The 27,598-nt window shown below is 55.7% G+C and overlaps 8 protein-coding genes across 8 annotated transcripts; 3 read left to right on the plus strand and 5 right to left on the minus strand.

The window, feature by feature from the left end:
• Positions 1-219: 219 nt before the first annotated feature.
• On the minus strand, positions 220-1,541 carry BZA05DRAFT_398141 (uncharacterized protein). The gene is made up of 3 exons (XM_051483686.1): positions 1,072-1,541; positions 497-1,011; positions 220-418 (listed from the first exon to the last, which is right to left on the minus strand). The coding sequence occupies exons 1-3, from the start codon at positions 1,532-1,534 to the stop codon at positions 371-373; spliced, it is 1,026 nt and encodes a 341-aa protein (XP_051339392.1). The 5' UTR covers positions 1,535-1,541; the 3' UTR covers positions 220-370.
• A 1,677-nt stretch (positions 1,542-3,218) lies between these two features.
• Positions 3,219-4,019, minus strand: BZA05DRAFT_337596 (PRELI-like family-domain-containing protein; the record flags this gene model as incomplete). The annotated part of the gene is made up of 3 exons (XM_051480863.1): positions 3,219-3,804; positions 3,859-3,906; positions 3,985-4,019. 3 exons carry the CDS (start codon positions 4,017-4,019, stop codon positions 3,219-3,221), a joined length of 669 nt encoding a protein of 222 aa, XP_051339393.1.
• A 7,052-nt stretch (positions 4,020-11,071) lies between these two features.
• Positions 11,072-14,544, plus strand: BZA05DRAFT_337789 (uncharacterized protein; the record flags this gene model as incomplete). The annotated part of the gene is made up of 3 exons (XM_051480869.1): positions 11,072-13,096; positions 13,156-13,383; positions 13,438-14,544. The coding sequence occupies 3 exons, from the start codon at positions 11,072-11,074 to the stop codon at positions 14,542-14,544; spliced, it is 3,360 nt and encodes a 1,119-aa protein (XP_051339394.1).
• A 306-nt stretch (positions 14,545-14,850) lies between these two features.
• BZA05DRAFT_474022 (MED7 protein-domain-containing protein) lies at positions 14,851-15,740 on the minus strand (the record flags this gene model as incomplete). The annotated part of the gene is made up of 1 exon (XM_051488102.1): positions 14,851-15,740. The coding sequence occupies exon 1, from the start codon at positions 15,640-15,642 to the stop codon at positions 14,851-14,853; it is 792 nt and encodes a 263-aa protein (XP_051339395.1). The 5' UTR covers positions 15,643-15,740.
• A 120-nt stretch (positions 15,741-15,860) lies between these two features.
• On the plus strand, positions 15,861-17,360 carry BZA05DRAFT_398151 (phosphatidic acid phosphatase type 2/haloperoxidase). The gene is made up of 2 exons (XM_051483687.1): positions 15,861-16,181; positions 16,243-17,360. The coding sequence occupies exons 1-2, from the start codon at positions 16,095-16,097 to the stop codon at positions 17,107-17,109; spliced, it is 954 nt and encodes a 317-aa protein (XP_051339396.1). The 5' UTR covers positions 15,861-16,094; the 3' UTR covers positions 17,110-17,360.
• A 447-nt stretch (positions 17,361-17,807) lies between these two features.
• On the plus strand, positions 17,808-19,912 carry BZA05DRAFT_398153 (MFS general substrate transporter). Its single transcript, XM_051483688.1, has 6 exons — positions 17,808-18,063; positions 18,156-18,246; positions 18,301-18,576; positions 18,650-19,068; positions 19,123-19,435; positions 19,491-19,912. Exons 1-6 carry the CDS (start codon positions 17,839-17,841, stop codon positions 19,706-19,708), a joined length of 1,542 nt encoding a protein of 513 aa, XP_051339397.1. The 5' UTR covers positions 17,808-17,838; the 3' UTR covers positions 19,709-19,912.
• Positions 19,913-23,712: 3,800 nt separating this feature from the next.
• BZA05DRAFT_46406 (uncharacterized protein) lies at positions 23,713-24,527 on the minus strand. The gene is made up of 2 exons (XM_051487727.1): positions 24,436-24,527; positions 23,713-24,395 (listed from the first exon to the last, which is right to left on the minus strand). The coding sequence occupies exon 2, from the start codon at positions 24,317-24,319 to the stop codon at positions 23,846-23,848; it is 474 nt and encodes a 157-aa protein (XP_051339398.1). The 5' UTR covers positions 24,320-24,395; positions 24,436-24,527; the 3' UTR covers positions 23,713-23,845.
• BZA05DRAFT_46403 (uncharacterized protein) lies at positions 24,410-24,948 on the minus strand. The gene has a single exon (XM_051487723.1). It carries the CDS (start codon positions 24,753-24,755, stop codon positions 24,471-24,473), a length of 285 nt encoding a protein of 94 aa, XP_051339399.1. The 5' UTR covers positions 24,756-24,948; the 3' UTR covers positions 24,410-24,470.
• Positions 24,949-27,598: the final 2,650 nt, after the last annotated feature.

A 27,598-nucleotide genomic window follows, 5' to 3' on the forward strand; every position in this document is an offset into this window, starting at 1 on the left:
CGCGTAAGCAGTCATCAAGCTCAGACGACGGTTGTTCCCGCACCTCCCTCGAGTTCGTTTATCACATGATCTCCTCCCCGCCGTTCTTCAGCCGCATTCAATAGCAATGCACGATTCCATCGTCTCCGGCTTTTTCCGCCGCATGTTCGATCGATCTACAGTAGAAGAGGTGCATGCACGGATTTTGCTTGCGTAAGTACTGGTAAAGTTAGACCACCTGGGATGACTGATTGATGACTGGTATAAAACGTGCATAAATTGATCAGATTCGAATGACACAAGCTATCTCACTCGCTCTCCTCCAACCCAGCTGGTCTGGGTGATACCAACTCTATCTCCGCCACGAATCCTTCTGCCCCCAACAGCGCAGCTAAAATATAGCCACAGCATTCGGCGGCCCAGCGACACCTCCCGGAATCTGCGTATATAAAGCCAAATTAGCCAGATGCACCAGCCAACACACTCACACTCAATCTCTCCATTGGATCAAACGCACCTTCAACGGCACACTGCTAACAAAGAAAGTCCACCTCTTGTTCCTCCTGCACTCATCACTCAACCCTTCAAGATCAAACATCTCACCAACCGGCATTCCCCAACCAGCCAGCAACCAGGCATGGAGCGAGAACTGTGCCTCCCCCATTGCACCCTCCTTACTCGCCACCTCAAAAGCCGGCGCATCGCCGGCCACCGCGGCAAAACGCCTCTCCCACAGCCACCTTAGCGTATCCTCGCTGGGCTCAACGCCGATATACTCCGGTGCGGCGCGGGCCTGCAGTGCTGTCTCCTGTGCGGGCGACAGCAAGTTCCAGGCCGCGGTGAACCCGGACCGGATAAACAGGATGTCGCCGGGTCGGAACTTGATCCCTGAGTCGCGCGCAACGGAGGAAAGGTGTGACGCCGGGATCGTCTGTGCTGTGAATGGAGACACAGTTATGTTGTTCTTGCCCGCCCATAAGGCGTAGTCCAGTAGCACCCCGCGCCCCACGATCCCGCCGTTTTCCACCCACACTGTCGGCTGGCGTCAGCGCTGCTCGACACAGATAAGAAGGGGAGGGGAGGGGGTGGCACCATTTATCCCGAGCGTATCCCCTTGCAGCGTCTGCTCCCTCGTGCGCCCACCGAACCACGTCGGGCCCTCCGCATCCGCATATCCATAGTGTCGGAACCCATCCCACTGGCTGCTGCTCTGAGTATTGAGCGTGATGTTATCGGCAAAGGCATTCGGTCCCAGCGGGCTGACCGTGTGCTGCAGCGGCGGGCGCCCAAAGAACCCCTGGCGCGGCAGGTCCAACGCCCAGTCGAGTGATACCCGGATACCGCTGCGGATCTCCCGTGCCGCGGAAACGGTGTTACTAGGCGTCAGAAGGTTGAGCATACCCAGCTGGTCGGTCGAGGCGGGGCCGAAGAGCCCCCATGCGTTGCCGCGCGGGCCTGGGCGTGTCAGCGGGAGGGAGGAGAAGGGAGGCCAGCTTGTGCCTGCGGAGGCGGCGGCGAGTGGGACGAGGAGGAGGAGAGAGGGGTGGAGATACATGCTGGATGCTGGGTGTCGTCAAATCAACCCTTAGGCCCTTCCACCGTGGGTACTTATACTTATACCCCCGCCGCATCGGGACTATTTCTGCGAGCCAGGTACATACCGTACATACATACATACATCCTGCAGATTTGCCTTGTGGGCCTGGCCAGGACATGGATGCCATCGAGAATCTAGAGTAGCATCTAGATCCCCACATCTCGCTAGTTTGAGACCGATGAAGCACTCCGTATGTACTATATGCGGCTCGGGACTATGTGGAGGGGCATAATTGCTTCTTTTCGGTAGATACTGAATTTAGGCCGTGAGAACGAATGGCCGAGTGGGGTGCTATGATGGATAATACATAGCAGTGCTCACAAGAACCAAGTCAATCCAGTTACCGTAGTGGAATGACCGCGAGAAGGATTCCTCCCTCGTATGTAGCATCTTCAACATCCCTCGATCCCAACCTCGTTTCCTAACCTCGGTGCCACTGCCAAAAAAAATTCGCCGAGACAGTGTGGGGGCGGCGTAGACTGGCAGTCAAGGGAGCATTGTAACCGGCAAAGGGAGGAGGACGGGGCTCAATTCCTTTCCCATCTACTTTGCCCTCCGCCTACTGTACTTTCGCCTCCATCCCCGCACACCGCAGCCTAATCACCGCCGATCACCCGTCTCCGTCCTCAGCCTCCGTCCTCAGCCACCAGCCCCCGGCACGGGCCGAGTCGCACGCGGCCATCCAAGCTCCAGAGTCCAGCGAGCGCAAGGCCCAAGCTCGCGGGCCGAAGCGCACATAGTTACACCGTCCCCGAACCCCAAGTCAAGTCAAGCCAACCCTTGCCGAATGGTATCACACCACCCCTCTTGCATACTCCCAATTCCCCGCCCGCTCACGAATCGTGTTTGTTTCGTTTGCCCTCCACCACCTACAGGCCGACCAACCGGATCCCTCTCATCCCTCTCTCCTCTCCTTCCGCATCGTAGATTTGTAGATTCGTAGCCGATGTGATCCACCAATCAGCGAACTGCCGCTGCAAACTTCCCCTCCCTCCCTCCCTCGCTCAGACTAGATACATAGCATGCAGATTTCACGAATCACGAATCACGATCGCTCTGTTACAGCAATACTTGCTTCTTCGCGTCGCGGATACTAGCGGGAGTGGCCGACTGTCCGACGTCCGTACGTAGCCGTTTCGTCACACCCCACACCCCACTTTACAGATCCACCTACTTGGGTCATGTGGATTGTGGATTGTGGATTGAAGTGGAATTGTGATCACGATGAAATATAGTAGGTACTCAAGGTGGATAGGTAGGTAATGTACATTTTGATTTGCATTGATCGATCGAGCTCGCAGAAAAAACAGTGAGGAGAAGGAAGAAGAGGGAGAAGAAGAGGGAGAAGAAGAGGGAGACTTCAAACAGAAGAAGAAGAAGAAGAAGAAGGAGAAGGAGAAGAAGAAGTGACAAGGAGAAGGGAGATTATACAACAAAAAAACAACCACTGACTGCTGGATCTTCCGATGAAACACGAATACGGTACTCAACGTCCATGTATCCAGGGAAGTCCGTCCGCCACAAAGAGCCATAACGCCGTAGGAAAAAAATATAAAGGTAAAGGGAATCCGATATGTATGAAAAATGTACAATGGTGTGGAAATAGCAATAGTGAGGGGTGGAGGGGGAGGGGGGGAGGGAGTTAGACTTCTTCAGTCTGGCCCTCCCCTCTCCACACCTTCCTCCACCTTTCCCACCCGCCCTGCCGCTGCTCCTTAACCACGCCAACGAACCCACGTTCCCTCAACTGTTCGAGAACAATCTTCATGCCCTCGCGGCTCTTCTGCAGGCCATCACACATCCTGCTCCTTCCGACGAGCTCAATGCTTCTCTGAACGCCGCCTGTGCCCCAACCGCCGAGCCAGCCCCGCTTCTCCACGCCCTCCTGGCGTCTAGCTGCGCCAAATTTGCTCTCGAACTTAACGACAGTCCTGACATCGGTGGTCTCAGCCTCCCTGCCGACCGTGGGCGAGTACACCTGGCTCTCGACCACGCTCAATACCCCGTCCCAGTCGAGATTGCGGTTCTCTGTCGATAGTGTCTGGTTGCGCGCATCGACGATCGACTTCTCGAGAATGTACGACTCTTTGATCTTCGGGATGAACCGCACGACCGACGCGGGAAGCTTCCCCCGCTTCAGGTGCAGCCGCGTGATGTGCAGGTTGCCTGTGGTGGGATCGATGTGGCTGGACAGCGTGTCTGATGAGACGACGTGCGTGGAGTACGGACTACACACAGTGTCAGCGGGGAATCGCTGCTGCTACGTGGACGGAGAGAGCTACTTAGGATAGCGGAGGAAGTAGGCGAGCGTTACGGCGGGCCATTGGTAGCTAATCGTCGTCATCGCATCGTCAGCACTCACTACGGCGAAGAGAGGAAGCAGAGGGCTGGAGGTGGGGGGAAGTTACTCGTAGCTAAACGTATTCTCGTAGAACTTAACCATTGTGTCTCGTGTCTCGTTATCGTTGCTTGTGCGATCGGAGTGTTTTGTTGCTTCTTTGAGGCGCTGGTCCGGCGGTGGGTGGGTGGAGAGGTAGGATGTAGTGAAGAAGCGTAAGCGGTCGGTGGGGTTAGGCCGTATTCATATGGGTTACGCTGTCGATCGGCCACACCAGCCGCCTGGGGAGTGCGGGAGTGCGGGGAAAGAAGCTGTTGCACGATAGTGCTATGGTGGGCGGGGGGTGGCAGAGGTTCTCTAAGAGGGGGGCGAGGGAGGTTGACGTTGATGGTGGAAGCGGAGGTAATTGGTTGGTTGGTTGGCTGGCGGGTGCAGGAGCGATGGATGTGTGGTGAGAAAACCGGCAGCCGTTGTAGTCGTCGTCTCTCGGTTGTGTCGTCGTGTGCGGTGCGGTGCAACCTTGCCTTGCTTGGTCTTGTGTCTGTCTGGCAAAACAATTCCCCGTCCGTTGCCACTTCCAGGCAAGTCCGCTTTTTACTTTTTCGACTTTACCGAAGGAAGATCTTCGACGAGCCTATGATCTCAATCCTCGTTCGATGCTTTCCTTCTTCCTCCTCCCCTCCGAGATCGCAAGCTTTATTTATCAACGAAGAATCGCGCACGAAGCGAGCAGGCAGAGATCGAAAAAAACTTGAAGAGATTTCAGCCCCCAGGAAATTCTAGTTTACCGCTGTACCGACCGAGCTGCTGCCTGCGAACACTTTGCAGAGTGCATGTGAATCGGCGAGCGATATTGGAGGGAAAAAACGGGCTGTGTGGGGTGAGCGACCGGGGGGTTTGTCCGCACGCCGAGGATGAGGAGGACGGACAGCGGAATGTGAGAATGCATACACTTTGGATTTTGTGACCTGCAATGGAATGTTGAGGAATGTCTTGAATTGGCGGTGCCAGAGGCCGTCGGGTTGAAACATTCGGAAATATTCCCATGTGCGCGGGTGGATGGCTGCATGAGATGTCACTCGATAAGTTCCGATAAACGTCCGATATAGCCTGACTGCCCATGCCGAGTGATTTATATGGCGTATGGGTACGGGCTGGGTTCGCCGTGTTGGATAGAGCAACGGATGTGCCACAGCAGTATCGATCACTCATATTTCCGTCGCGATTGCAGGCAGTACCCATTTACTCGGCTTCCCTGGGTATCCGCGATATGACTCGATTGCAGGCAATATTTGCTCGACTTCCCTGGGTATCTGCTAGGTATATGACTCTTTGATTACAGCCGTCGTCCCACATCTCCTGAGCAGTGGTTCCATAATCCATGAGATACCTACAGCACATATCCGAAAACCTACATACCTGTACACACATATGTACTGATCCGCGGCCAAATTAACATCCCATGTAACAGATCATGCATCCGCCGACATGATACATCTCCACCCGTGTTCCACACCTTGGCTTCCCGGTCAACTTTCCCAGTTCCCTCCGCCTCTTACATCCCGGAAGGCCCTATAGAGTAACCATACGTGCGTGGTGGTACTGGAAGCCGGCGGATGCAGGGACGAGTCACGAAGGAACTTCGAGACGAGCTGAGCAGAGCTGGGAGAGCGGGAGGGCGGGAGAGGGGGAGGAGTGGTTGAGTTCTGCAGACTCTGTCGCGTTGCACGGGCACCCTGTTGGAACTTGGAAGGACTCGTGGTGGTGGTCACTGGAACGGTGGAGATGGAGATGGAGAGACGTGATGTGGGATGTTCGGGTCTGGGAGCTATAGGTACAAGAGAGAGATAGGGAGAGAGAAAGAAAGAAAACCGAACTGGGACCCGTGGCCGCACTGAATGTTCCAAGCACCCACCACCACCGGTCCGACGGACGGCTAGTGCACTAGGTAGAGAGGTGGCATGCCTGTGGAATTGGCCTGCCTATCGAACCCGCTCAGACTTTAGGAGAGGAGTTTATGGATGATTGGTTAGCGTCTAAGCGGGTTCGACAAGTAGGCCAATTGCACAGGCACGCCACCTCTCTACTCACAGGAACACACTCGTTCCCACATGCCCTACTCAGCCTACGCACTTAGGTACGTACTCGGACCGAAAGTGGATTCCACTAGTACTTAGTAGGGCGTGTTTGAATGGGTCGACGGAGGTTATAGGTACTTGGGTTTCCCGGGCAAACTATGACAGGCTGACGCGCGACTGGGTACAGTAGGTAGTTCAGAGTGGCGGATCAACGAGTGTTATGTACTGGTCTATCTACAGGATGGAATCACCAGCCATAAGTTGAGTGGTGTTACCGTGTCTGTAGTAACCTGGCTTCATACCGATGCCATTCCCGACTTCGGAAGTGCTGGTACTGGTACGTAAAATATGTATGATACGACTGCAAAACAAGGTCACTGTATTATACATACCTAAACTCCCAGTGTCCTGAGGTTATAATCGGAGCAAGAATGTGATCCAAAACGATTGCGTTTGATTCACCAGTATTTCCGAAAAAAAAAAGCCGGGTTTGATTCGGGCCGCGCCAGGTGATAATCCATGACCCGCCGGCCAGGCCGAATCAGTAGTTACGTTGAAAAGGTGAAAGATCTTCTTCAGTTACATAGCACCTGGATGCAACTTGCAAAAGATACTCCGATCCTTGGAGTCATCCCGCAGCCCGGCTCTTGTGCCGTATGTACCGGTACTTCCATAGGATTCCCGAGACGAAATCGACCGTAGTCGAGTGATGCCATGTGATCCCCCCCCCCCCCGCCCCGGGAAGTCTAGGCCTCCTTATTTGCATGCAGAAACAAGCCGACGAAAGCCGTTACACTCGCGGAACAGAATTTCAAATTGTTTACCATGGTATTTTGCAACGTTAATTTCGTTAGTTTCGTTTTTGCGTTGCAAGGCGGGCGATCGGGATCGTCGATGGCGATGCCGAATCAGGCCGGCGGACGGTAATTGTTCCCCGTCACTTCCGATTCTGGTCGTTGAACTACCGGTAATGGGGTTTGCAACATGGACTCATGGAGGATGGCAAGACGAAGGCGGTGGGGTCGCTATGGGTAGTAAGGATTTGCCGCCTACGGTACGCTCCAGACAAAGGATGATACCTTCCACCTGTTCTTCCCGCCGGATGCTATGTAAGACCCTCGAGCTCCCCGTTGAATTTACCGTCAGTGTGCCCGCAACAGTTAACGGACATTCCGATTAGTTACCCTCTCTCTCCCTCCGGGAGAAGCAGTAGGTAGGCCAGTAAATTCTCCAGGTTTTTCGGGCAACGCTGGGTCGCTGGGTCGCTGACACCTAGCCGCAAAGTACCGGTATATAGTCCTTCAAATGCCATTGGTTGTTCGACTCGCTATGTACCCACGGTTTCAAACTAGTGAACGCTGGAATTCCCTCTGACCGTTGGGGCATGTATAGCCGATGTCCTCTGTAGAGTACCTGTATCTATTGGTTCAACCGTTCGGTGCTCCCGTCTATTCCGCGGCCATAGTTAGGTATATGTAGGTAATAGGTATGATATATCTGAGTAAGTTCCACACGACGGTCTATTCTGGATACGAGCATCTGGATTCCAGACTTGCGTCTTTTAAGGGTTGATACTCGATAGTGCACGATATCTGCGCGGGGGATAATAAGCATGATTGCAAGACTTTTTGCTTATACTGACCGCGATTACGGTTGCGAACTGCCATCCCGTCCGCCCTCGGTTCCCCGCGTGTGTACCCGCGTGTGTATCAGCATAATTTGGGGCTTACTCTGGTGGTGGGGCTGTCGAAGCCTCGAAGTCAGTGGAACGATCACTAGGCGTCCATTCTATCGATACATAGCCGACAATTCGCAACTGCTGTGCCACCCATCCTCCGAGTCCCCTCCGACCGACCGAACGATAGATACGGTACGGGCCGTGTTCTGGGTACTTAGGGCCCGAACCGAACCGCCTCGCCTTGTCTCGCCTCGCCGCGCCGCGAGAAAATATCCACGAACGGGCGTGGTAAAACAGTGGAGGTCTCAACTCTTGAGCAGTATGGCAAACAGAAGCATAGAACGGCGGAACTGCTAGGTGGGTAATATCAATGGATACTTGTGATTACTCTATACACGCTGCGGCCGTCGCGACTCGCGAGTGCTGCTCCCTTTCATTCAGCCCCATTGCGCGCGGGCAAAAAAAGCTTGTCGCCTTGCCCGACATGTCACAATCATTACTTATCCGACGGCCTTAAGAAAAAGACGCCTATTCCGGCATGGAAACCTGTGATTTTTCGACGAATCAAAGTTATATCTACGCGGTGTGCAACGTAGTCCGCGTTTTTTTAGAGCACATAACTTACCGTAAGGCTCCGAAACGAGCTACATACGGTCCTACGGTCCAACTCCAGGGCCCAGGGGACCAAGGTGCAGCAGACGAGGTCCGCACAGCGTGGAGGAGCGTGAAGGAGCGAGGGATTCGGAGGTCGCTGGGGACTCGGCAGACTCTGCGGAGAGGTTCAAACTTCAAACTTCAAACAGAGGGAAGAAGCCGACATGGTTATCCGGGCGAATCATACTGCACAGATGTCCTACTCTACTATTCCTCAAGTATTATTTATTTTCGTCTTTCTTTCTTTTCTAAACACGGTTTAGAACGGATTTCGGTGGGCAGCAGGCCGTAAGAAGCAACACGTCCGACACTCCGAGACACGACTACACTGCCGATCGCTGACTGAATTTTGTTTTGTGGGATTCCTCTTTCTCGGATCTGCAGGGTCTTGTCACGAGTTGGCCCGCATTTCACGTGAGGGATGGATGGAGCGAAGGAGGAAGCGAAGGATCGAGATCCCACCACGACGACGACTATGTACGCCGGTGAAGGCTTCTGCTGCATGCTCCTGCTGCTGCCTCTGCTGCTGCTGCTGCTGCTGCTGCTGGGGGATTCGTGACAATTGCTCTATGTAGATGCTCTGCTCGGAGAGAAGAGGCAGAGGCAGAGGCATCAGGCCATAACAGAAGACGGTACGTACGGTACTTAACTGCATGGAGTGCTGTCGGAAAAGAGTGCCGAGCTGCTGCTGCTGCTGCTGCTGCTCGTGAGTGAGTGCGAAGCTAATGGTGGCTGGAGCCGGTCGGTATGTAGGTTGGCTGGATGGATGGATGGAGGGATGGTGGTGGGCTGACTTCGTATCGCTACTCTATCTAGAGTAGAGTAGCAAAGGGAGGGTTACCTTTGGGTCGGGGCGGTGACGGCGGCGGTGCGAATGGTACGTACTACTCTAGAGTAGATACCGTGCTCTACTGTGTACCTGCGCCCGTTGGCCGGTTGCCGAGTGGCATTCGGATTGGCGGACGCCCCCCCTTCTATCTACTTCTTTACTTCTTTCTTTCTTTCCTTCTTTCTCTCCGTGGAGATCTTGGTTCTTCTTCACTGTCATCGATGATTTTTTGGCCGCTCAAAGCTTCGAAAGGACTGGCTGGCTGGATAACTGACTGACTGCACCGCAAAGCCTTTCTCTCTCTCGCCCTCTAGTTACTTATCTACCTACTCTATCTGCCTCGTACAGCTCCTGCAGACAGAAGGGCCTGGCCCCTCTGCGCGGGTGACATCAGGCGGCATGGGGACGAAGGGTCTTCAACGCTCTGGACTCGCGGTTGGAGTCGTGCATTCTTGGCGGCGTGCGTAGAGTACGGCTGGCCATCTTGGAGCTCGGCTTCTTCGTCTTCTTCATATTCTTCTTCCTCTTGTTGTTGTTGCTCTGAGTCTGTGATCTGAACGTCCAGTTCCCATCGTGCTCTGCCCGTAGGTCTAGAAGTTACCCGTCGTCATAGAAACGATCACGAAGGCGAACCAACCCCTCTCCACCCCCACTCCCCCCCGCAGGAGCAACTACATATCATATATACACACGATAGATGCCTTGCGTCGGATTGGTGTCTTGCCCGATCACCCGAGCCGAGGCACGCGTGCTCCGTACCGTCTGTCTGTCTGTCTGTCTGTCTGTCTGTCTGTCTGTCTGTCTGTCTGCCCAAGCACCAAGCTCGGGCTGTCTCCGCTGCCGCCGTCGCCGCCGCCGCGCCGCCCCCGCTGCTGCTTATTCATCGCTCCTACGAGCAGCAGGCCATAGCATAGAAGTGAGTAACTTATAGTAGCGATAGCCATTCTATCCGAGTATCCACCGTCCCCAGACAGACTCGAACTCTAGAGTGCTCTACCGGCAGTCCGACCGGATACTCTACGCTGTGTTACACCCCCGGTACATACGCACAACCAGAACCCATCAAACTTTCCCATCATCCTTCACGCGCACCGATATTCCTCTCCCACCCCCCCACAGCATATCCATCGCGTTTTTTCCGCTTCTCTCTCCATCTGCTGCACGGAAACTGATCCTCGCTGGTCGCGCATTTTCTTCCTGTTGCTTGGCACATCCCTTCTTTCTGCCTCTATCCCTCCACCCACCCCCCCCCCAGAAAACCCCAAACCCCAGCCCGATCATCATCATCCCCGTCCTGTCTGTCGTCCAACCACCGACCAACCGAACGATCGACCGACCGACGCAGTCCAGTCTAAAAGTCCATATCTATCATAATCAGAGACCTAGGCGGTTCAGTTCACAGTCGCTCGACGCGGTCGGCCATCCTTCCTTCTCTCCCTCCCTCCTCCTCAGCGAACCAACCGACAAAACTCTTCACGAAAGGAACGGCCAAAACAAACCATTCTCCCCCCTCCCTCCCCTCCTCCCCTCCCCCTCCCCCCCCCCTCCGTCCCCAGTGAGTTGCTGTCAGGAAAGAAAGAAAGAAAGAAAGAGAGAGGAAGAACAAACATAGCGGCATACCCGGTAATACACGCGCGGAAATCGGAAAACCATGGACATCAGCTCACTTCTCTCGCCTTCGGACGAGCTCTCGCACACGAACGTCGTCCCCTCGCCGCGTTCGCGGCCTTCAATCAGTGGCTCGAATTCGGAAACTTCGGTCGCGAGTGCACACCCGCCAGCGAACACAGCACCACCATCGCTGCTGCAACCCCCGGGACATGTGCAGGATGGCGGTAGACGGCGGTCGTCAGCTTACACCGATGATGCTGCCGCTTCGGAGGAACGGGCGGATGTCGATATGACGGACAACAACGATATGGATAATGCTAGCAACAACAACACTACCACATCCACCCCCGTCCCCCTCCCAAGGGAGGCGGCGGAACCTCTGACGGAAGAGGACTACAAGGAGATCCAAGATGTGCTGGAAACGGTAGCGACTCACCCTTACCAGTACTCGGAACACGTTAAGTGCATTGGCCTGCTCCGTCGCGCATTCCTTACGGCTCAGGAGGATCGGAAACCGCTGCTGCGTGAGCTCCGCGCCGCCCGAGAAACCATGATCTCGATATTCCCCATGGTCGAGAACATGTGGCTGGAGTGGATTGAGGATGAGCGGTGTGAGGCGGATACCTTCGAGGAGCGGTGGAAGCTGATGGATCTCTGCACCCGGGCTGTGACGGACCAGGTTGCCAGCGTGAAGCTGTTCAAGGCGTACGCGGATTTTGTGGAGGCACAGCACGTGTATGCGAACTCCGCGGGGAAGGGCAAGATGGTCGAGGAGCAGCTCAATGCGTTGAAGGAGCTCTTCCAGCACGAGGTTGTGGTGGATACGTACCGGCAGGGTGCCGAGGCTACAATAAACGACATTGCGAGCAGTCACCTGCTCTGGGACAAGTACCGGGATCTCGTGTTGCAGGATCTGGCGAAGGACCCAACCGCGGAGAAGATCGATCATGTGTACAAGATGTATAGGGATCGTCTCCGGGTGCCGCACGCAACAATATCACACACGTTCGCCGCTTTTAGCCAGTTTGTTACGCAGTATGACAATGCCAATTACGAGAGCATCATGGTGAGCTACAACAAGATCTACTCGGCCGCCTTCGCCAAGAATTCCGAGCGCGAGATGTACGAGCTTTCCCTCAAACGCGAGGTCGACTCCAGCAAGACGCCCGGCGCCGAGGAGTGGCGCATCTGGTCGGAATACCTTGCGTGGGAGACATCGCAGCCGCGGAAGAAGCTCGATGAGCGGCTGGCTTCGGCACTGTACGAACGTTGTCTGCTCCGCTTCGGCGAACAGGCAAAGGTGTGGGAGGACTACGTGTTTTTCCTGCTGGAGAAGGGTCAGAACACCATGGCGAAGGTCGTCTCGGTGCTGCAACGCGCAACCCGACATTGTCCGTGGTCCGGGGCCCTGTGGGCGCAATACATCGTCGCTCTGGAGAAGGGGTTCAAGCCGTTCGAGGAGGTGGCGCATGCCAAGCACAGAGCCACGAAGACGGAGCTGCTGGATCTTGCCGGACCCGAGGAGGTGTTGATGGTGAACATTGCGTGGTGCGGGTTTCTGAAGCGGAGGGCATTCGAGCACGATGCCGCCGAGGAGGACCACGACATGGCGGAGATGGGAATCGGCGAGGCCGTGACCGAGGTCGAGAACGGAAAATTCCAGGACCCGGATTACCGACTACATCGCATCCAGATCAATTTCTACACCGCGGCAAAGAAGTTCGATACCGCCCGCTCGATCTGGCAGGAGCTGAGAAAGTCGAAGGGGACTTCGTACGAGTTCTGGCAGAGATACTACAACTGGGAGTTTGGCCACGGGACCAAGGACCACGCCGCTGCGGTTTTGAAGCGTGCTCTCACCGTCAAGACCCTGGACTGGCCCGAGAAGATTCTCGAGATGTGGAGAACCCATGTGGAGGATTTCGGAAACCCGACGGACGTGGAAGCAATGATGGTCAAGCACAGACGGTATCTTTTGGAGATTACGGAGAAGCGGGAGGCGGAACGCGCTTTGGCAATTCAACAGCAGCCGCCCGAGCCGGTTGCGGCGGAACCAACGGCACAGGAGGAACAGCCGATATCACTCGGAAACGGAAAGCGCCGGAGAAGCGAGGCGGGAGACGATACGCAGCCTTCGCCGAAAAAGGCCAAGTCTGCTGAAGGGTCGGCAGTAGCAGCAGTCGCTGTCCCCGTTGCGGCTGTGGCGTTGGTCAATCAGGCACCGCCGACGGCTCAGCAGGTTGCCAAGCGTGATCGCGAGAATACTACCATCATCGTCAGGAATATCCCGCCGAACTATCCTGACGTGAAAGTTCGGCAGTTCTTCAGAGACGTAAGTTCGCTCTAATGTTCCCACCACAAACGCCCTGTAACTAATAATACTCGATACAGTGTGGTACGATTAACAGTCTGAAGGTGGTCAATGATAATAATGGAAATTCTGCCACGGCCACTGTCGAGTTTGACGCGAAGGATTCCGTTGTTACGGCCCAGACAAAATCTATGAAAAAGATTGACGGGTTTCAGATCGAGATCCAAGTTGGAACTGGGTCAACGCTTTACGTTACCAACTTTCCCCCGATTGCCGATGAGACATACATCCGAGACCTCTTCAAAGACGTGGGTTCCAACCCATACATCTCGAGTATTTTCAGTGCTGACAATGTTAATCAGTTTGGTGAGATAGTTGATATACGGTTTCCCAGCTTAAAATACAACACGCACCGTCGGTTCTGCTACATCCAATTTTCCTCCTCCGAGGCGGCACACGCAGCCACGAGCCTGGACGGCAAACAGTTGGGAGAGAAGGAATTCCTTGTGGCCAAGATTTCGGCGCCAAATCAGAAGAAGGAACGGACCAGCGCCACTGCGGACGGGCGAGAGGTTTACATCCGCAACATCGATTTCCAGGCTAGGGAGAGTGATGTGCGCGATATCTTCTCCAAATACGGCAGGATCGAGAAAGTGCGTTTACCACCGGGGCCGAAGAAGGGAACACACAAGGGATTCGGATTCGTCACGTACGAGTTTAAGGAGGAAGCGGATGCGTGCTTGGTCGAGAGCGGAACCAGGTTGAAGTCGAGGGAGCTCGAGGTCAGCATAGCGCAGTTGAACCCTGCAAAGTTTGTGCCCGGGAATGCGGTCAATGCTGGGAGATCGATGTCGCCAGCTGTACAGCACGATAACCACTCCACCAACGGCGCCAACGCTTCACAGAGACCCGAGGGGGATGAAGGAGCCAGCGGAACGCCTCCACCGGATTTTGAGACGATCAAGAAGAAGACGTTGGGCATCATGAACCTATCCGATACGGTCAACGACGCTCGTCTCCGCACACTCTTCGAGGCCTTTGGACCGCTACGGAAGATCGCGCTGCGGCCGGCACACCAGGGCGCAATCGTCGAGTACGAGAACATTGCCGATGCTGGAAAGGCCTCGCTCGCACTCGACGGAAAGGAGCTCGACGGAATGAAGATCCACATCGGCGACTTGCCCGAGCTGATGCATCGCCAGCCGGAGAAGAAGCTCACCAAGGGCTTCGAGAAGAAGAAGCCTGCCCCGACAGCTGCAATTTTAGTGCCGAGGAGTCAGACATTAGGCGGAGGGAGGGGAGGAAGAGGCGGTGGTGGCCAGAGACGCGGGCTGGGATTCGCGCATGCAATGTCGAAAAAGCCGGCTGCACCTGTAGATACGGAGGGGAAGGAGGCCGCACCAGAGGCGGAGAGGAAGCCAGGAAGCAGTAACGATGAGTTCAAGAAGATGTTTCTTGCTGGGCGGTAGGAAGGAGGGGTGTGGTGTTCGTTTTACCTTTACCATGTGTTTTTGCTTTCTTGGGCGAGCAGATGTTTGTATAGAAGTCATTACTGTATCATAATTCTGGGCGGTGTAGGGGGTGGGGTGGAATTGGTGGGATTTGTCGAGATGGTGTTGGTGCTACTGGGAGTGTTCCTCCGCGAGGTGATTTCTGCTTACGTATGCGGAATGGCCCACAACTGGGTATAGAATCGAAAATGAAGTGTATATACCTCTTATGAGTTTCCGAGACCCTAAACAAACATAACGCCAGCTCACCCCATCCAGCACAAGTCAAGCCACCGCCTCATTGATCAACCCCCAGCCCAGCTGATCCCTCCTCCTCGCCCTCTCCACACTCTCGACCTGCACCCGTCTCCTGGGCTTATCCCCCCTCTCCCCGTCCCTCACCCTTTCCGCGACGGCCTCCACCTCCCTCAGCGCCTCATCCACGGCTCTCACAACACGTCTATTCCCCTCGGTCTCCGCCCGCACCTTCGCCAGCTGCTGCTGCATCATGAGACACAGCGTCTCCCGCGCCTGGTGCGGGCGGTACTGGTTGATCAAGTGGTGCATGTTGAACAGCACCGTCTGCACGTCCGCAGTCTTGGCCGCGTACTCCTCTGGCACTACGGCTAGCAGGCCTACTAGCTCTAGGAACGAGAGGAGGAGCGATTTGGAGAGGCGTCGGAGGGAGTGGATGTTGCTCGTGCTCGTGCTCGTGCTTGGCGGGGTGGATGAGGGGGGGGTGGTGCTGGGGGAGGGTGAGGTGGAATGGGGGGGGGAAGTGGGCGAGGGAGAGTATAGGCGGGGTATCCCGTGTGATTCGAGGGAGGCGTGCACTGGCGGGTCCGCCCAGAATGAGGAGAAGGTCCAGTAGCTGCCCGAGGGGGGAAGGGGCGGCGGGGAAAGGTAGTGGAGAGGCGAGTCGGCGGGGAGGGTCGGGGGGGGCGGGGAGGTGGGAGAGAGGTTGTGGGTCCGCTGGTGGGACCGCAGCTCTGAGAGGTTGGACGTGGTGAAGTGGGTGTAAAAGTTTGGTGGGTCCGGGAAGGCGGAGAGCGTGCTTTGGTTTGGGTCCGTGGCCATTGTGGAGGTTGGCGTGTGCGTCGGTGGATTGGGGTAGTGGTGGTGTGGGAGTGGTTGGTTGGTTGGTGGGGGATGGTGGTACAGGAGTGGTTGTGGTGGATTTGGAAGTGGTGAGGATGGGTGGGCAGGGCGGGGGGAGACGTGTCGGCAGGGTAAGTGCGGTGACGGCATATTATCCGCGACAAGAGCCGGATCGAGTGGCGGCCCAGCAGACAGCTGCCTGCGGCCCCGGATTGCTTGTTTTGTTTCTAGAAACAACCTCATCCCACACACAAGCTTCCGCCCTATACACTCTTAACTACCCCGCCCGGCGCTCCGCTGCATTGTCAGAGTTAGTGGCGCCATTCGTGAGACCGCAATAGTCAATTAGCCCATACACATACACACCCGCCATTACCGCATCACTTGACTCCCCTATCCCGCCACCACCGGACAGCCACGGCTACGGCACCATGCCCGCCAGGAGCAGCACATACCTAAAATCCAACGTATCCATGTCAGAGCGGGGCTTCCTACCGGCTTTGTGGCGCTTCAGCAGTGTCAGTAGCATGTAACCTCGGGGTGTCTCCCGTCTTCCCCCGCTACGCTGACCGTCCACAGCGCGCCTACATCCCCGACTGGTTCGGCGTGCTTCTCCTCGCGCTCGCCAACCTCGCAATCCTCTTCTTCACGCCATTCCACCGCCTATTCAGCCTCGACGACCGACGTATCTCGTACCCGCACGCAGACCCCGAGCGAGTTCCCGTTCCCCAGCTATTCTTCTTCTCCGCGGGTCTGCCCCTGCTGATCATCACACTCTACACCCTCGCCGCGCCCTCCACCTCCTCGAAGTCGCACAAACTGCACGTCGCCCTCCTCGGCCTATCCACCTCCCTCCTCCTAACCGCGTTCACAACGGACCTGATAAAAAACAGCGTTGGCCGCGCCCGCCCGGACCTGCTGGCGCGCTGCGCCGCGCGCCCAGGAACCCCGCGCCACGAACTCGTCGACTGGACCGTCTGCACGCAGAGCGACGCGCACACGCTCCACGACGGCTTCCGCAGCTTCCCGTCCGGACACAGCTCTTTCGCCTGGGCTGGGCTGGGGTATCTGGCGCTTTTCCTGGCGGGGCAGATGGGTGCGCTAAGGAGAGGCGCGGGGATGGCGAGGGTGGTTGCGGCGGCAACACCGCTCGTGGGCGCGGCACTCATCGCGATTTCCAGGACTGAGGATTATAGGCATGATGTCTTTGATGTATCCGTGGGCACGGGGATTGGCGCGGTCACGGCGTGGTTTGCGTATAGGAGGTGGTTTCGGGCCTTGCAGGCGAGGAAGTGTGATGTCCCGTATGAAAGAGAGGAGCCGGAGGAGGAGGCAGGGTTTAGGAAGTTGAGGGAGGTCGAGATGGGCAGGGTAGCCGGGTTGGTGAATGGTGAGGAGGTGGGCGATATGGCGGATGAGTGGGAGAGGGAGAGAGAGAGGGTGTAGGGTTTTGGGGAGGAGTGTATGTATATCTGGGGCGTTTTTCTTCTCTTCTGGTTACAATATCTCATTTGGATCTTGGTTTATATGGCGGTAAGGTAAGGTACAGCATACAGGTAGTCGTGTTGCTTGCATTGGTGGAATATTTATGCTCGAGTTCAGTTACATACTTTGTACTTGGTAATACAAGATACGGTGAGTGTCAGGCAGGATGCTTCAGCCCTATACACAGTTGGTGTGCGGTTGTGGCGTATGGTACGGTGGGATCTGTTCTACGTGCATATAAATTGGCCCGATATCGATATCGATCACGCAGGGTCACTCAATCGATCCACATCCACATCCGTGTCTGTGTACAAGTTCCAGCCATTCGGCCGGAGAGGTGGAGGGGAGGGGAGGGGGATTAACATGCCATCCTCGCACCTCCGATGAACCCCGGGCCAATCCCGCATCGGGCGAATGATCCGCGGGGTGTCTCACACATCTCAACCCGACTGGCCCTGATCACGGACGGGCGTCAGGCGAACGAACCGGCGTCCTACCCACCACGTCGGCGGCGCTGGATACCTGCAGCAGCGTGCACGTAGAGTACGTATGGGGATATAGAATAGCCAGCCAGCCTAACCCGTGCCGCCTGCGTCCGTCGCTGGATGGATATATAACCTCCACTATCTCCCCTTGCCTTGCATCTCCCACCGCTCCCCCACCGCTCTCCCCTCGCCCGCCCCGCACAGCATGGCCGCACCCATCACCGCCAGAGACCCAACCGCGGGCACGCCCGACTCCTCGTCAGCACTGTTATCCTCGCAGCGCGCACTCGGCGTGCTGCCAGACGATGCACTCACACCCGTGTACGGCAGCAAGGCGCACGTGCTCAACGCTGCGATACAGAAAATCGGCATGGGGAGGTACCAGTGTGGGCTGTTCTGCGTGGCCGGGTTCGGGTGGTTGGCGGATAGTGTTTGTTCCCTCTTTGGCGGGAGTTGCTGGTGCTGCTGGCGCAGGTGTTGACGAGAAATGTGTTGACGGGGAATGTGGTTGTGGCTATGTAGCTATGGACGCAGGTTGCGGGATTGATATTACCTGCGGTTATCCCGGAGCTGAAGCCTGCGCGGATCGAGTATTTGGCGCTGGCACAGTACCGTACCGCCCTCCCCCCCCCTTCCCCGCTTGTTTACATCCGCTGACCGCGAGCAGTAGGCGCAATGCTCGGCGCCTTCGTCTGGGGCGTCGCATCGGACATGATCGGGCGGCGCACGGTCTTCAACGTGACGCTGCTGATCACGGGGGTATTCGGGGTAGCCGCGGGGGGGATGGAAACGTTCGCTGCGGTGGCGGTCATGACCGCGCTGTGGAGCGTCGGCGTCGGCGGGAATATCCCCGTCGACTCTGCCGTCTTCCTAGAGTTCCTCCCCGGAAGCCATCAGTGGCTGCTTACCGCTATGAATGTTTGGTGGTGTGTCGGGCAGATAGGTGAGTGACCCAGAGAGATGGGGGAGGTTGCGGCGGAGGGTGCGGCGGAGGCTGATGGGTGGGTGGGAAATAGTTGCGAGCGCGGTTGCGTGGCCGCTGTTGACCAATTTCTCGTGTCGGGGCGGGGACACGTGTGAGCGCGGCCGGAACATGGGCTGGCGGTACTTCCTCTTCGCGATGGGAACGCTGACTCTGGTGCTGTTCCTGCTGCGCTTCTGGGCGTTCAAGCTCTACGAGTCGCCCAAGTACCTGATGGGACGGGGCAACGATGTTGCAGCCGCCGAAGTGGTGCAAAAGGTTGCACGGTACAATGGCGTCGAGTCCGAGTTTGGAGTCGCGGAGCTGTCGGCCGTGGATACGGCAGCGGGAGGGGCAGGAGGGGCAGGAGGAGTGCAAGGTGATCTGGGCATCCTGAGCCATCTCCGCGCCCTCTTTGCCACAAGGGAGCTGGCCACCAGCACACTGCTCATATTGGCGATCTGGTTCCTAACCGTATATACCTTCCCCGCGCCTCTCCCTTCCCGCGCACACTAACCCCCCCAACAGGGACTCGGCTTCCCGCTGTACAACGCCTTCCTCCCGTACTTCCTTACGCGCCACGCCGGAACCACTCAGCCCAGCCAGTCGATAGCATACCGCAACTACCTGATAATTCTGTGCATGAACATACCCGGCGGCCTAGTCGCCGCCTTCACAGTGGAGCTCAAGGGGCTGGGGCGGAAGGGAACGATGAGCATTGGCGCGTTCATGACTGGCACATTCCTCCTCGCCGGGACGACGGCGAGCACGAGTAACCAGCTGTTGGCATGGAACTGCGTCTATGGGTTTGCGGGGACGTTGATGGCCGGGGCGCTGTACGGTATGTCTTTCTGCCATATAAATCCCCCGCCCGCGAACATGCCTAACAGGAAAAGCCTACACGCCTGAGGTATTCCCGACAAACCACAGAGGCACCGGGTATGGACTTGCGATGACGGCGAATCGTGTGGGCGGCGTGCTGGCGCCCGTGGTGGCAATGTATGCGGATGTCGATACACCCGTGCCGGTGTATATTGCCGGATCGATGTTTCTTGTAGCCGGTGTGCTCATGTTGGTCCTGCCGTTTGAGAGTCGCGGGAAGAGTAGTATGTGATTTGACGGAGCTGGGGTGCGCTTGGTGGTGGGCGAGTGATGAATGGTGGTGATGATTATGTGATACCTACCATGGAAAGAAAAGGAAAGTAAAGATGATGTGGTCCCAGAAAACCTACCTACCTAAGCCTTGGCCAGATTCAAAGGGTACGCGAGAAACCTAGGTTGCAGTACTGGACTTCCCGGCGCCAACCTTCAATGGCAGACGTAGTGTACTCGGTTCCAATAAGCTTTGCAGCGTACTGCCCGAATCACCCAATAAGTATATGGTAGGAAATAAAAGCCACCAGAACGATGGAGTGTTTGTCGTCGTGCACGTGATTTCGCCAGAATTAGACCGCAGTTATCTGCATTCCAATTCCATCACGATCCATGCGTGTATCACTCGAGATCGAGTGCTGGCCGTGTCCTGAAATGCAAGTGGAGGTCCGCATCGTGGAGTTTCTTCGGCTCCGATTTATACATAGCGGCGGATGTACTATCAGCACGCTGATTCCTTCGGAAGATTATCCAACACTCGTCAGCTTCAACGTGCTTGTACGGTTGTACCTAAAGTTATGGAGTAGGTAACTGTCTATGAGAGGAGGAGCTATCAGCGAGAGGAGGAGCTATCAGCGATAGGAGGAGCTATCAGCGAGAGGAGGAGCTATCAGCGAGAGGAGGAGCTATCAGCGAGAGGAGGAGCTATCAGCGAGAGGAGGAGCTATTAGCGAGAAAAGGAAGTGATACCGCCCGCAAAAGGGTCCAGTAGGGCTAGTAGCAGTAGGAGGAGACGGTGTCCGCGACGGTTCGGTGGCCGCGAGATGGATAACCCAACGCAGTACTCCGGTGTCAACCCTGGATTTCACGACTCATGGTATTCGCAGCTATCTAAAGCCTGGGGGTTTGCTATCCCCTTGGGTGGCAAGCCAGGGTGGGGTACTACGTACAGTGCATTAGCGTGTGTGATATGCATTAGCGTGGGCAATTCAGGCCAGTTGTAGTATAGTGTATTTGGCAGCGAACCTCATCTCATGAGCTGTTTGGTACCTAAACATGTTGGGCAGGAGCGCTTACTGCTGCGAAACCGGGTGTGAGGGGATGTTGATGCTTTTGATATCACTCGGTATAACCATTTTCAAGCTAAGGCGCTAATGCATATAACACACGCTAATGCACTGTACGTAGTACCCCACCCTGGACTTGCCACACAAGGGGATAGGAACCAAGTGGTATATCCGAGGCTTGCTGCATCAATACCGTATTAAATCGAAGTCCTGTAGAATCCGGCTTCTGCGCAAAACTGGCCGGTAGGCAGGTACTAACTGCGGCTAAAGGCGGTATTTCTGTGGTCCAAAGTGTTGGTACGGTATTGGCAACGTTGTCTTGGAAACCGGTGTTCTCAAAGAACACGTCGAATTCACAATACCGCGTGAACACCCACCTCCGACAAATACCAATTCTGCGGCATACTTTTTTTCTGACAAAGCGAGCTGGTTTTATAACACCGTATCCACCCCTCCTTCTGCAGGACACGGTTGGACGCCGGTGTCAATGTTACCCCGTTTTTTGCTGCTGTACTTCCTCAAACTCGAGTCTAATAGATCTATCATCTATCCCGGGTATTTCCTATACGTTTCAAGGGAACACGGCCGGAGTAGGAGCACGGCCGGACGCCGGAGGGGTAGGTAGTAATCATTCCCAGTGCCCGAGATCGAAGAAGCCTTAGTACGGTAAAGAGGGTACCATAGTGTGCTGGCCCTCTAGGACTGGGCCCTCACTGCCAGCCGTATTGTTCGTTCGACGCTCGATGGAATAACAACAACGGGCTTTGAAGTGCGAGAGTGGAAATGTAGGCTTGGGAGTTGCAAGAAGTGCGGAAGTGATAATGTAGGCTTGGAAGTTGCAAGAAGTGCGGAAGTGATAATGTAGGCTTGGAAGTTGCAAGAAGTGCGCGGCTGGGAATCGGTTCTGGAAGAGCAGGCTTGGAAGAATGCATCTCTTGTCCCTTCCTCCTCCTCCTCCACCTCCTCCGCCTCCAATAGTGATCGACCTGATGATAGGTAGTCCAGGCCGAGCCGGGCTGTTGCAACTTGCATGACCTGAAAGTTGAAGCTGTTCTCTCACTCTCACGAACGGACGAGTGTGACCGTGGACGTTAACGTTGGCCCGCTGATGACGATGCCGGATATGCGTATGTGGCCACTGGCGATCTTCAAAGTTCACGACGGTCGATTTGCACACACCATACAAGGTGCATACTCTAGATACTCTGGGGAAAGTACCATGCCCAGCGGTCAATCGACACGACTGCAGATCAGCAGGTTATGTACGGGCTCCAAGCTTAAGTGCTCTGCTCCTCTGGTATGTACATAGCCGCAGGCTGCAGTATCTACCCAGGTGCTCGACTTCCTTGTCGCTGGACAATACTCTACCGTACCGTAGTCAATCCCGGGCGCTGTGCAATCACAAGCCATCACCCGTCATTCCCGGCCGCGCACTCGAACACGCAGCTTTCCAGATATAATCCAGGCTTCCAGCGCTGCCCGACCACAGATACTACGTTTCGTTTCGTTTCGGGTCTGCCATGCGCATTCAGCTTATGCACTCACAAAGGTGCGTAAGTGCGTTCCGACCCACCCATCCAAAACCCAGCCAAAACCCAGCCTGCGGACTGCGCAGTGCGTATGGTTCCTCCAGCTCCTCCAGCGTCCAATCCACTCAACCGGATCACCAGTGCAGCCCCGGTGAAGCCCCGGTGCAACCCCAAACTGCAAACATGGCAATTGCACTGAGGCATCTACTCTACTCTGCATAAGAGTTTCTGCATGTGAGTTCTGCACAGGAGTCCAGCTCGCTTTGCTTACCTCTACTCTGCGTAGAGTAGAGTCGACGTATCACGTAAGCGCTCGTGACCACCTCCAAAACAATGACTGACGAACCGACGAGTCAACGAGTGAAGACCAACGGCCAACGACGAGCATGACCGACCGCAGACCAACAACCGGCGACCGCAGACCGACCGCAGACTGAATACGGCTCCCTCCTCGTAACTTCGCTCCCCGGCTCCTTCTCCGCCACAAAAAAGCAAAATCATTTTCGGCACCCTATGTACCGCCTTACGTAGAGTACTCTACATATGACCACCCAGCCAGCTAGCAGGTACCGTATACCGGTAGATATACCGGTATGCATGGTAGTATTGGAAGACAGAGTGATGAAGATTCCGGGGAGGGAGGGGAAAAAGCAAAATGGACGTCGAATGCATGAGAACCGGGACATGCTATGTACCTATACTACTAGGTATACCTACTACTATAACGACCATCTACTATAACTACTGGTACTAGAATAGTAGTACCGAACGTCATCGTCGGATGGCCACAGTTGGTGGGTTATCACTTCGAGTGGGTAGATATATCGAAGTATGTACAGAAACCAGAACGCATAATTGTTCCGGCAGGGCCTCACGTAGGAGGCGCAAAGATTTCAGGTATCTTGCTTCAGCGGACTGATGGGAAGAGTGTGTGGCTTCTTTGTTTGCACTCGAGCTGAGAACGGTGTTCGAGTTGAATAGGTAGCTCACGGAATTGGAATTGCACAGAAGTTCAGAAGTGTCAAGAAATTTGGTGTATCATGATGAATATTCAAAATCCCATACTTGGTACCAACAAAAAACAATAGTGAAAAAACAGTTCCCATAAACACCCAATTCCCAGTCCCGAATTCCCAAAGCCCTAGCCAAAACAGTACAGAAACCATACAGAAGGAGATGTACAGAGTAATTTTATACAGGAGAAAACGAAATGGCAGTCCTCTGATCGATCCCATCCAATCCCCAATCCCGGTGTCCCGATTTTCCTCTTCATAACTAAGACGTTGAGGTCTTTTCATCCACCCTCCCTCTCCCTTCCCAAGAAGATTAAAATAGAGTTGGAATACAAGCAAAAAACAAAAACAACACAAAAAACACCAGTAGGCACCAGATTCCGAACACCGGTCCCTTAACAGACAGCAAGAGCAAGAGCAAGAGAAATCAAGAGAAAGCAAAAATCCGCGATGAGGATATCGCACGGGTATACCCAAAACGCCATTTGTAAAGCAACAGAAGCAAGCGCAATCGAGAGCAGAGGCGAGCAGAGCAGGTGGCGGCAGAAATCTACTGCGACCCGGCCGAGCGAATCTTCGAGAGTCTATTCAGGACGCGGTCCGCGCTGTTCCTGAAGCTGTTCGCATGTACGGCGCTAACATCTGACCGAGCCGAGGAGCTCGAGTTGCGCGGGGTGCCATCATTCTTGCTGTAGTGGGAGCGGGTAGAGATCGCGTCCGCGGGGACGATGTTGCCTGCGCCGCCGCGCCCAACGGAGTACACCGGTGCGTGGTGCTCGTGGAAGAGGCGGTCGCGCTCCAGCTCTTCGTCGAAGCTGAAGATCGTGCGCTCGCTGGTAGGCCGCACGTTCCCGGCACCGCCACGCCCGCCAAAGAAGCGCGAGGACTGCGAGTTGGGGAGCGTGGTGGGTGGGGGAGGCAGAGGCGCCGTCTCGAGGCGGTGGTAGTTGCCTGCGCCGCCGCGGCCCGAGGTGTAGTACCGCCCGGCGGTGTGGAGGGGAGAGGGCTCGGCGATGACGGTCATTGTGTTGGTTGTGGTGGTGGTGGTGGTGGTTGTGATTGTGGTGGTGGTGGTGGTTGTGGTGGTGGTTGTGGTTGTGGTGGTGGTGTTGTTGGGAGCTTGCGAAGGAAGCTGTTGATGTTTATACGGAGAGTGATTGAGAAAGTTTTTGAAGCTAGAAGCTTGAAGCTGCTGGTTGATTGAGAGTGGGTTGTGGTTGTGGTTGTAGTTTGGAGAAGAAGCTGGGTGGGTCCGAAGACTGTAGTGTGCTGATTGATGCTGTTGATGATGGGAGCAACAACATCGTGAAGCGGCCGCGGGGCTTATATACCGAACATGCAAGTTGGTCGACGGATGGGCGTTCCAACATCCATCCACACACCAGAGGGGGGTGGTCCACGATGAAAATTGTTACCAGTGCCTTACTTAGCACAGGAGCAGAGCGGCGCGAACCTGTCATGTCAGAAGAGCTAGCAACTACGCCATCCCCCCAGCTGCGCTGCGCTGCCTGTCCTGCCCGCCTAACAAAACTCTGCAGCTATTACCCCATAGTAACACCCGCCGAGCCCTTGCTAGTCGTCACACGACCGAACCCATCCCTGGGACCAACATTCCCATGTACGGGCCAATGATGCGTGAAACGTGTGAGTGAGGCCATCCGACGCCGACGAGGACGACCACGCCGACGATGGATGGGACGCCAGCCAGCTGCATCCAGCTGCATCACAGCTTTGTGGCCCAGCATAGCAGGGCAGGGCACCGAGGGCAGGGCAGGGAGGCGAACAACGTCTTTGGCCTCGGCCAGCAGCCAGCAGCCAGAGCCAGAGCCAAAGCCAGAAGCACCACCGTTTTTTTCTTGCTTTCTTTGTCCTTCTCTTCATTCCGCGCCTCAGCACCACCAGCTCCCACTCTCACTCCGGCGAGAAAACTCTGACCGAACCCATGGCCAGGTGGCCAATCAGCAGACGGGTTCTTGCACGCTGGGTAGTATTTCGGTGACCTCAGGTCCCCAGGTCCCCGACTCCCCGGGCGGGCCCACCAGCACCAGTGAGTACCAGCAGCACCACCGCCCCCCTGACGCGCGTGTAAACCACTCTTCCATCCATACTCAGCAACCACCACCCCGGCGATTTGAATGTCCAGCCGCTAATTCCCCAAGCTGCAAGTCTCCCGCTTCGACTTGCGGATAGGGATCAGGATCAGATCAGGCCCATCATCCTTCCACACACGCATCCATCGTTGTCAAGCGAGGATCGATCGCCTTGCTGCGTGCTTGCTGCGTGCGGCGTGCTGCGAAACTGCGAAACTGCTCGTTTCCTTTCCTGCCTCGCACACGCTGAGTACTCTACATACTCTACAGACCATGCATAGCACACACATACATACATACGGCCTACCTTCCCTCCCGAGCTGCTGCGCGACGGTTTCCGTTACATAACAACCGAGTAACTACACACACGGACGGACGGGGCTGCAAGCACTACCTACTCTAACTAACCACGAACCAACAAGGTAACTAACTCATATACTCCGCTGGCTGGATGGATGGACGGCAGTGGATCGCTCGGCAGCATGCCTGAAGCATGCCTGGAGGGAGATTCGAGAGTGCGTGTGAGAGTGAGTCGTATGGATGCAAATTGATGATGAATTATTGCGAACATCTGAGCGAATCGTCTGGCCCATGGTTCGTTCGTTCGTGTTGCTGAATTGCACCGGTAGGTATGAGGTATGTAACAATGTGCTCGGTATGTAGAGCATGTAGAGCATGATACTCTACACGGCACTGCGATCCGTATAGTTGGAGTCTGGATACGGTGCATACGGCATAGGTATACGACGACTCGAGGTCGACGAGACAGCTTCGGCGTCAGGCGCACGTTGTTTGAAGTTCTTCTTTTTACGTACACATAGTAGCTGTCGGTACTTTCATTGTCTCGCCGGCTCTCCGCCATGCCAGGGGAAGGGGAAGGGAAAGGCGGAGGCCGCACATCCATCCACCCCAAGTTACCAACGATCTGCTCCAGAATCAGAGTCATGTCCACATGGGACGGACGTCGGACGTCGAGCGGGCTCCATCCATCTTTGGACATTCCGAGATGATGGCCACCGTGCTTCAGGAGACTGGCTGTAACTAACCAAGCAATTGCACTAATAGTGGTACACAAATAGGTAGATACATAATAGTCGTCGTCGTCTAGTGTGCCAATACTCCGAGATCCACTCCAGAGACTTCTCCACACATCGATACCAAAGTAGGCAGAGTAGTAGGCGACCAGACCAGCGATCCAATCCAATTCGCTTAGTAGAGCTCGAGCTGGCTGCTGGCGGAGCATTGTGTGTGCTGGTGCTGGTTTGCAGCCCGTCCGTGTCCACAGCTTGCACCGCCAGGCCGCCAGCAGCTAGCTGTGTGGCCGTGAGCAGGTCACTACGAATGCCCAGCCATCAATCTCCGCTGCTCATTACTGTCCAGTGTCGCTCATCACTGTTGTCGCCCATCACTGTTGTTGTTCTTGACGTTGCTGTTCTTAACGTTGACGTTCCAGCAAACGCCAGCCGATCGGGATCGGGAATCGGAGCTCTCACAGTCTTCCAAACACACAATTCGTTCATTCCATTCCATGCCACAGCCTCAGTCACTCATCTGAACTGCCACAAAGAGCATCTCCTGGAAGTTCGCCGGTTGGCCGGTTGGATTGGATTGGATTAGGTTTGTGGTTGGGTTGGCCAGGTCCAGCCCAGCTGGCCAGACAGCAGAAGGCCAGACGGCTGGCACTGGGCAGAAACACAACATCCATCCATCCATCCATCCTTCAGCTGCCGTGCATCTGCGTCCGGATCAGAAACAGAATAGAAGAAAAGAAAGGAAAAGAAAAGGAAAGGAAGGGAAAGGGTCGGGTGGCCAAGCGAGCTCACACAACACACAGAGACACACAGAGACACACAGACACGGACACACATTCCAACAGAGTCGAGTCAGAGTCAGACTCTTTCACGATGCCTTCACACCCTTCACACGCACGCCTGCACACATGGCGCACGCACCACCAGCCAGCACCAGCAGCCCAGCCAGCAACCGGCGCACCGTCCGCCGCACCGTCCGTCCTCCACGCCACGCCCCGCCGCGCCGAGGACCGAACAAAGCAAAAGCAAAAGCCCATCCATCCGTCCCAAGCCGCAGCGCGCTAAACTCCTATCCACAACCGCAGGCGGGAGGGAGGATCCTTCGTAACTTCGTCTTTCATCCTTCGTCGGCGTCGGCGTTGTCGTTGCTTTTTGCCTCCCCCCCCCAGACCCCCCGCAACC

Source organism: Tricharina praecox (genome assembly GCF_024521635.1).
Source record: "Tricharina praecox strain CBS 144465 chromosome Unknown BZA05scaffold_12, whole genome shotgun sequence".
Classification (NCBI taxonomy): domain Eukaryota; kingdom Fungi; phylum Ascomycota; class Pezizomycetes; order Pezizales; family Pyronemataceae; genus Tricharina; species Tricharina praecox.

What these genes read in the sequence shown, in the direction of transcription:
- BZA05DRAFT_398151 (XM_051483687.1), top strand. Translation starts at nt 16,095, where the DNA reads ATGCCCGCCAGGAGCAGCACATACCTAAAATCCAACGTATCCATGTCA. An exon ending in CTTTGTGGCGCTTCAGCAGT is followed by an intron (nt 16,182 to 16,242) that starts GTCAGTAGCATG and finishes GACCGTCCACAG; the next exon opens with CGCGCCTACATCCCCGACTG.
- BZA05DRAFT_46403 (XM_051487723.1), bottom strand. Translation starts at nt 24,755, where the DNA reads ATGACAGGTTCGCGCCGCTCTGCTCCTGTGCTAAGTAAGGCACTGGTA.
- BZA05DRAFT_398153 (XM_051483688.1), top strand. Translation starts at nt 17,839, where the DNA reads ATGGCCGCACCCATCACCGCCAGAGACCCAACCGCGGGCACGCCCGAC. An exon ending in TTTGGCGCTGGCACAGTACC is followed by an intron (nt 18,247 to 18,300) that starts GTACCGCCCTCC and finishes GACCGCGAGCAG; the next exon opens with TAGGCGCAATGCTCGGCGCC. An exon ending in GATGGCCGGGGCGCTGTACG is followed by an intron (nt 19,436 to 19,490) that starts GTATGTCTTTCT and finishes TAACAGGAAAAG; the next exon opens with CCTACACGCCTGAGGTATTC.
- BZA05DRAFT_46406 (XM_051487727.1), bottom strand. Translation starts at nt 24,319, where the DNA reads ATGACCGTCATCGCCGAGCCCTCTCCCCTCCACACCGCCGGGCGGTAC.
- BZA05DRAFT_398141 (XM_051483686.1), bottom strand. Translation starts at nt 1,534, where the DNA reads ATGTATCTCCACCCCTCTCTCCTCCTCCTCGTCCCACTCGCCGCCGCC. An exon ending in GGATACGCTCGGGATAAATG is followed by an intron (nt 1,012 to 1,071) that starts GTGCCACCCCCT and finishes GCCAGCCGACAG; the next exon opens with TGTGGGTGGAAAACGGCGGG. An exon ending in TTAGCAGTGTGCCGTTGAAG is followed by an intron (nt 419 to 496) that starts GTGCGTTTGATC and finishes TTATATACGCAG; the next exon opens with ATTCCGGGAGGTGTCGCTGG.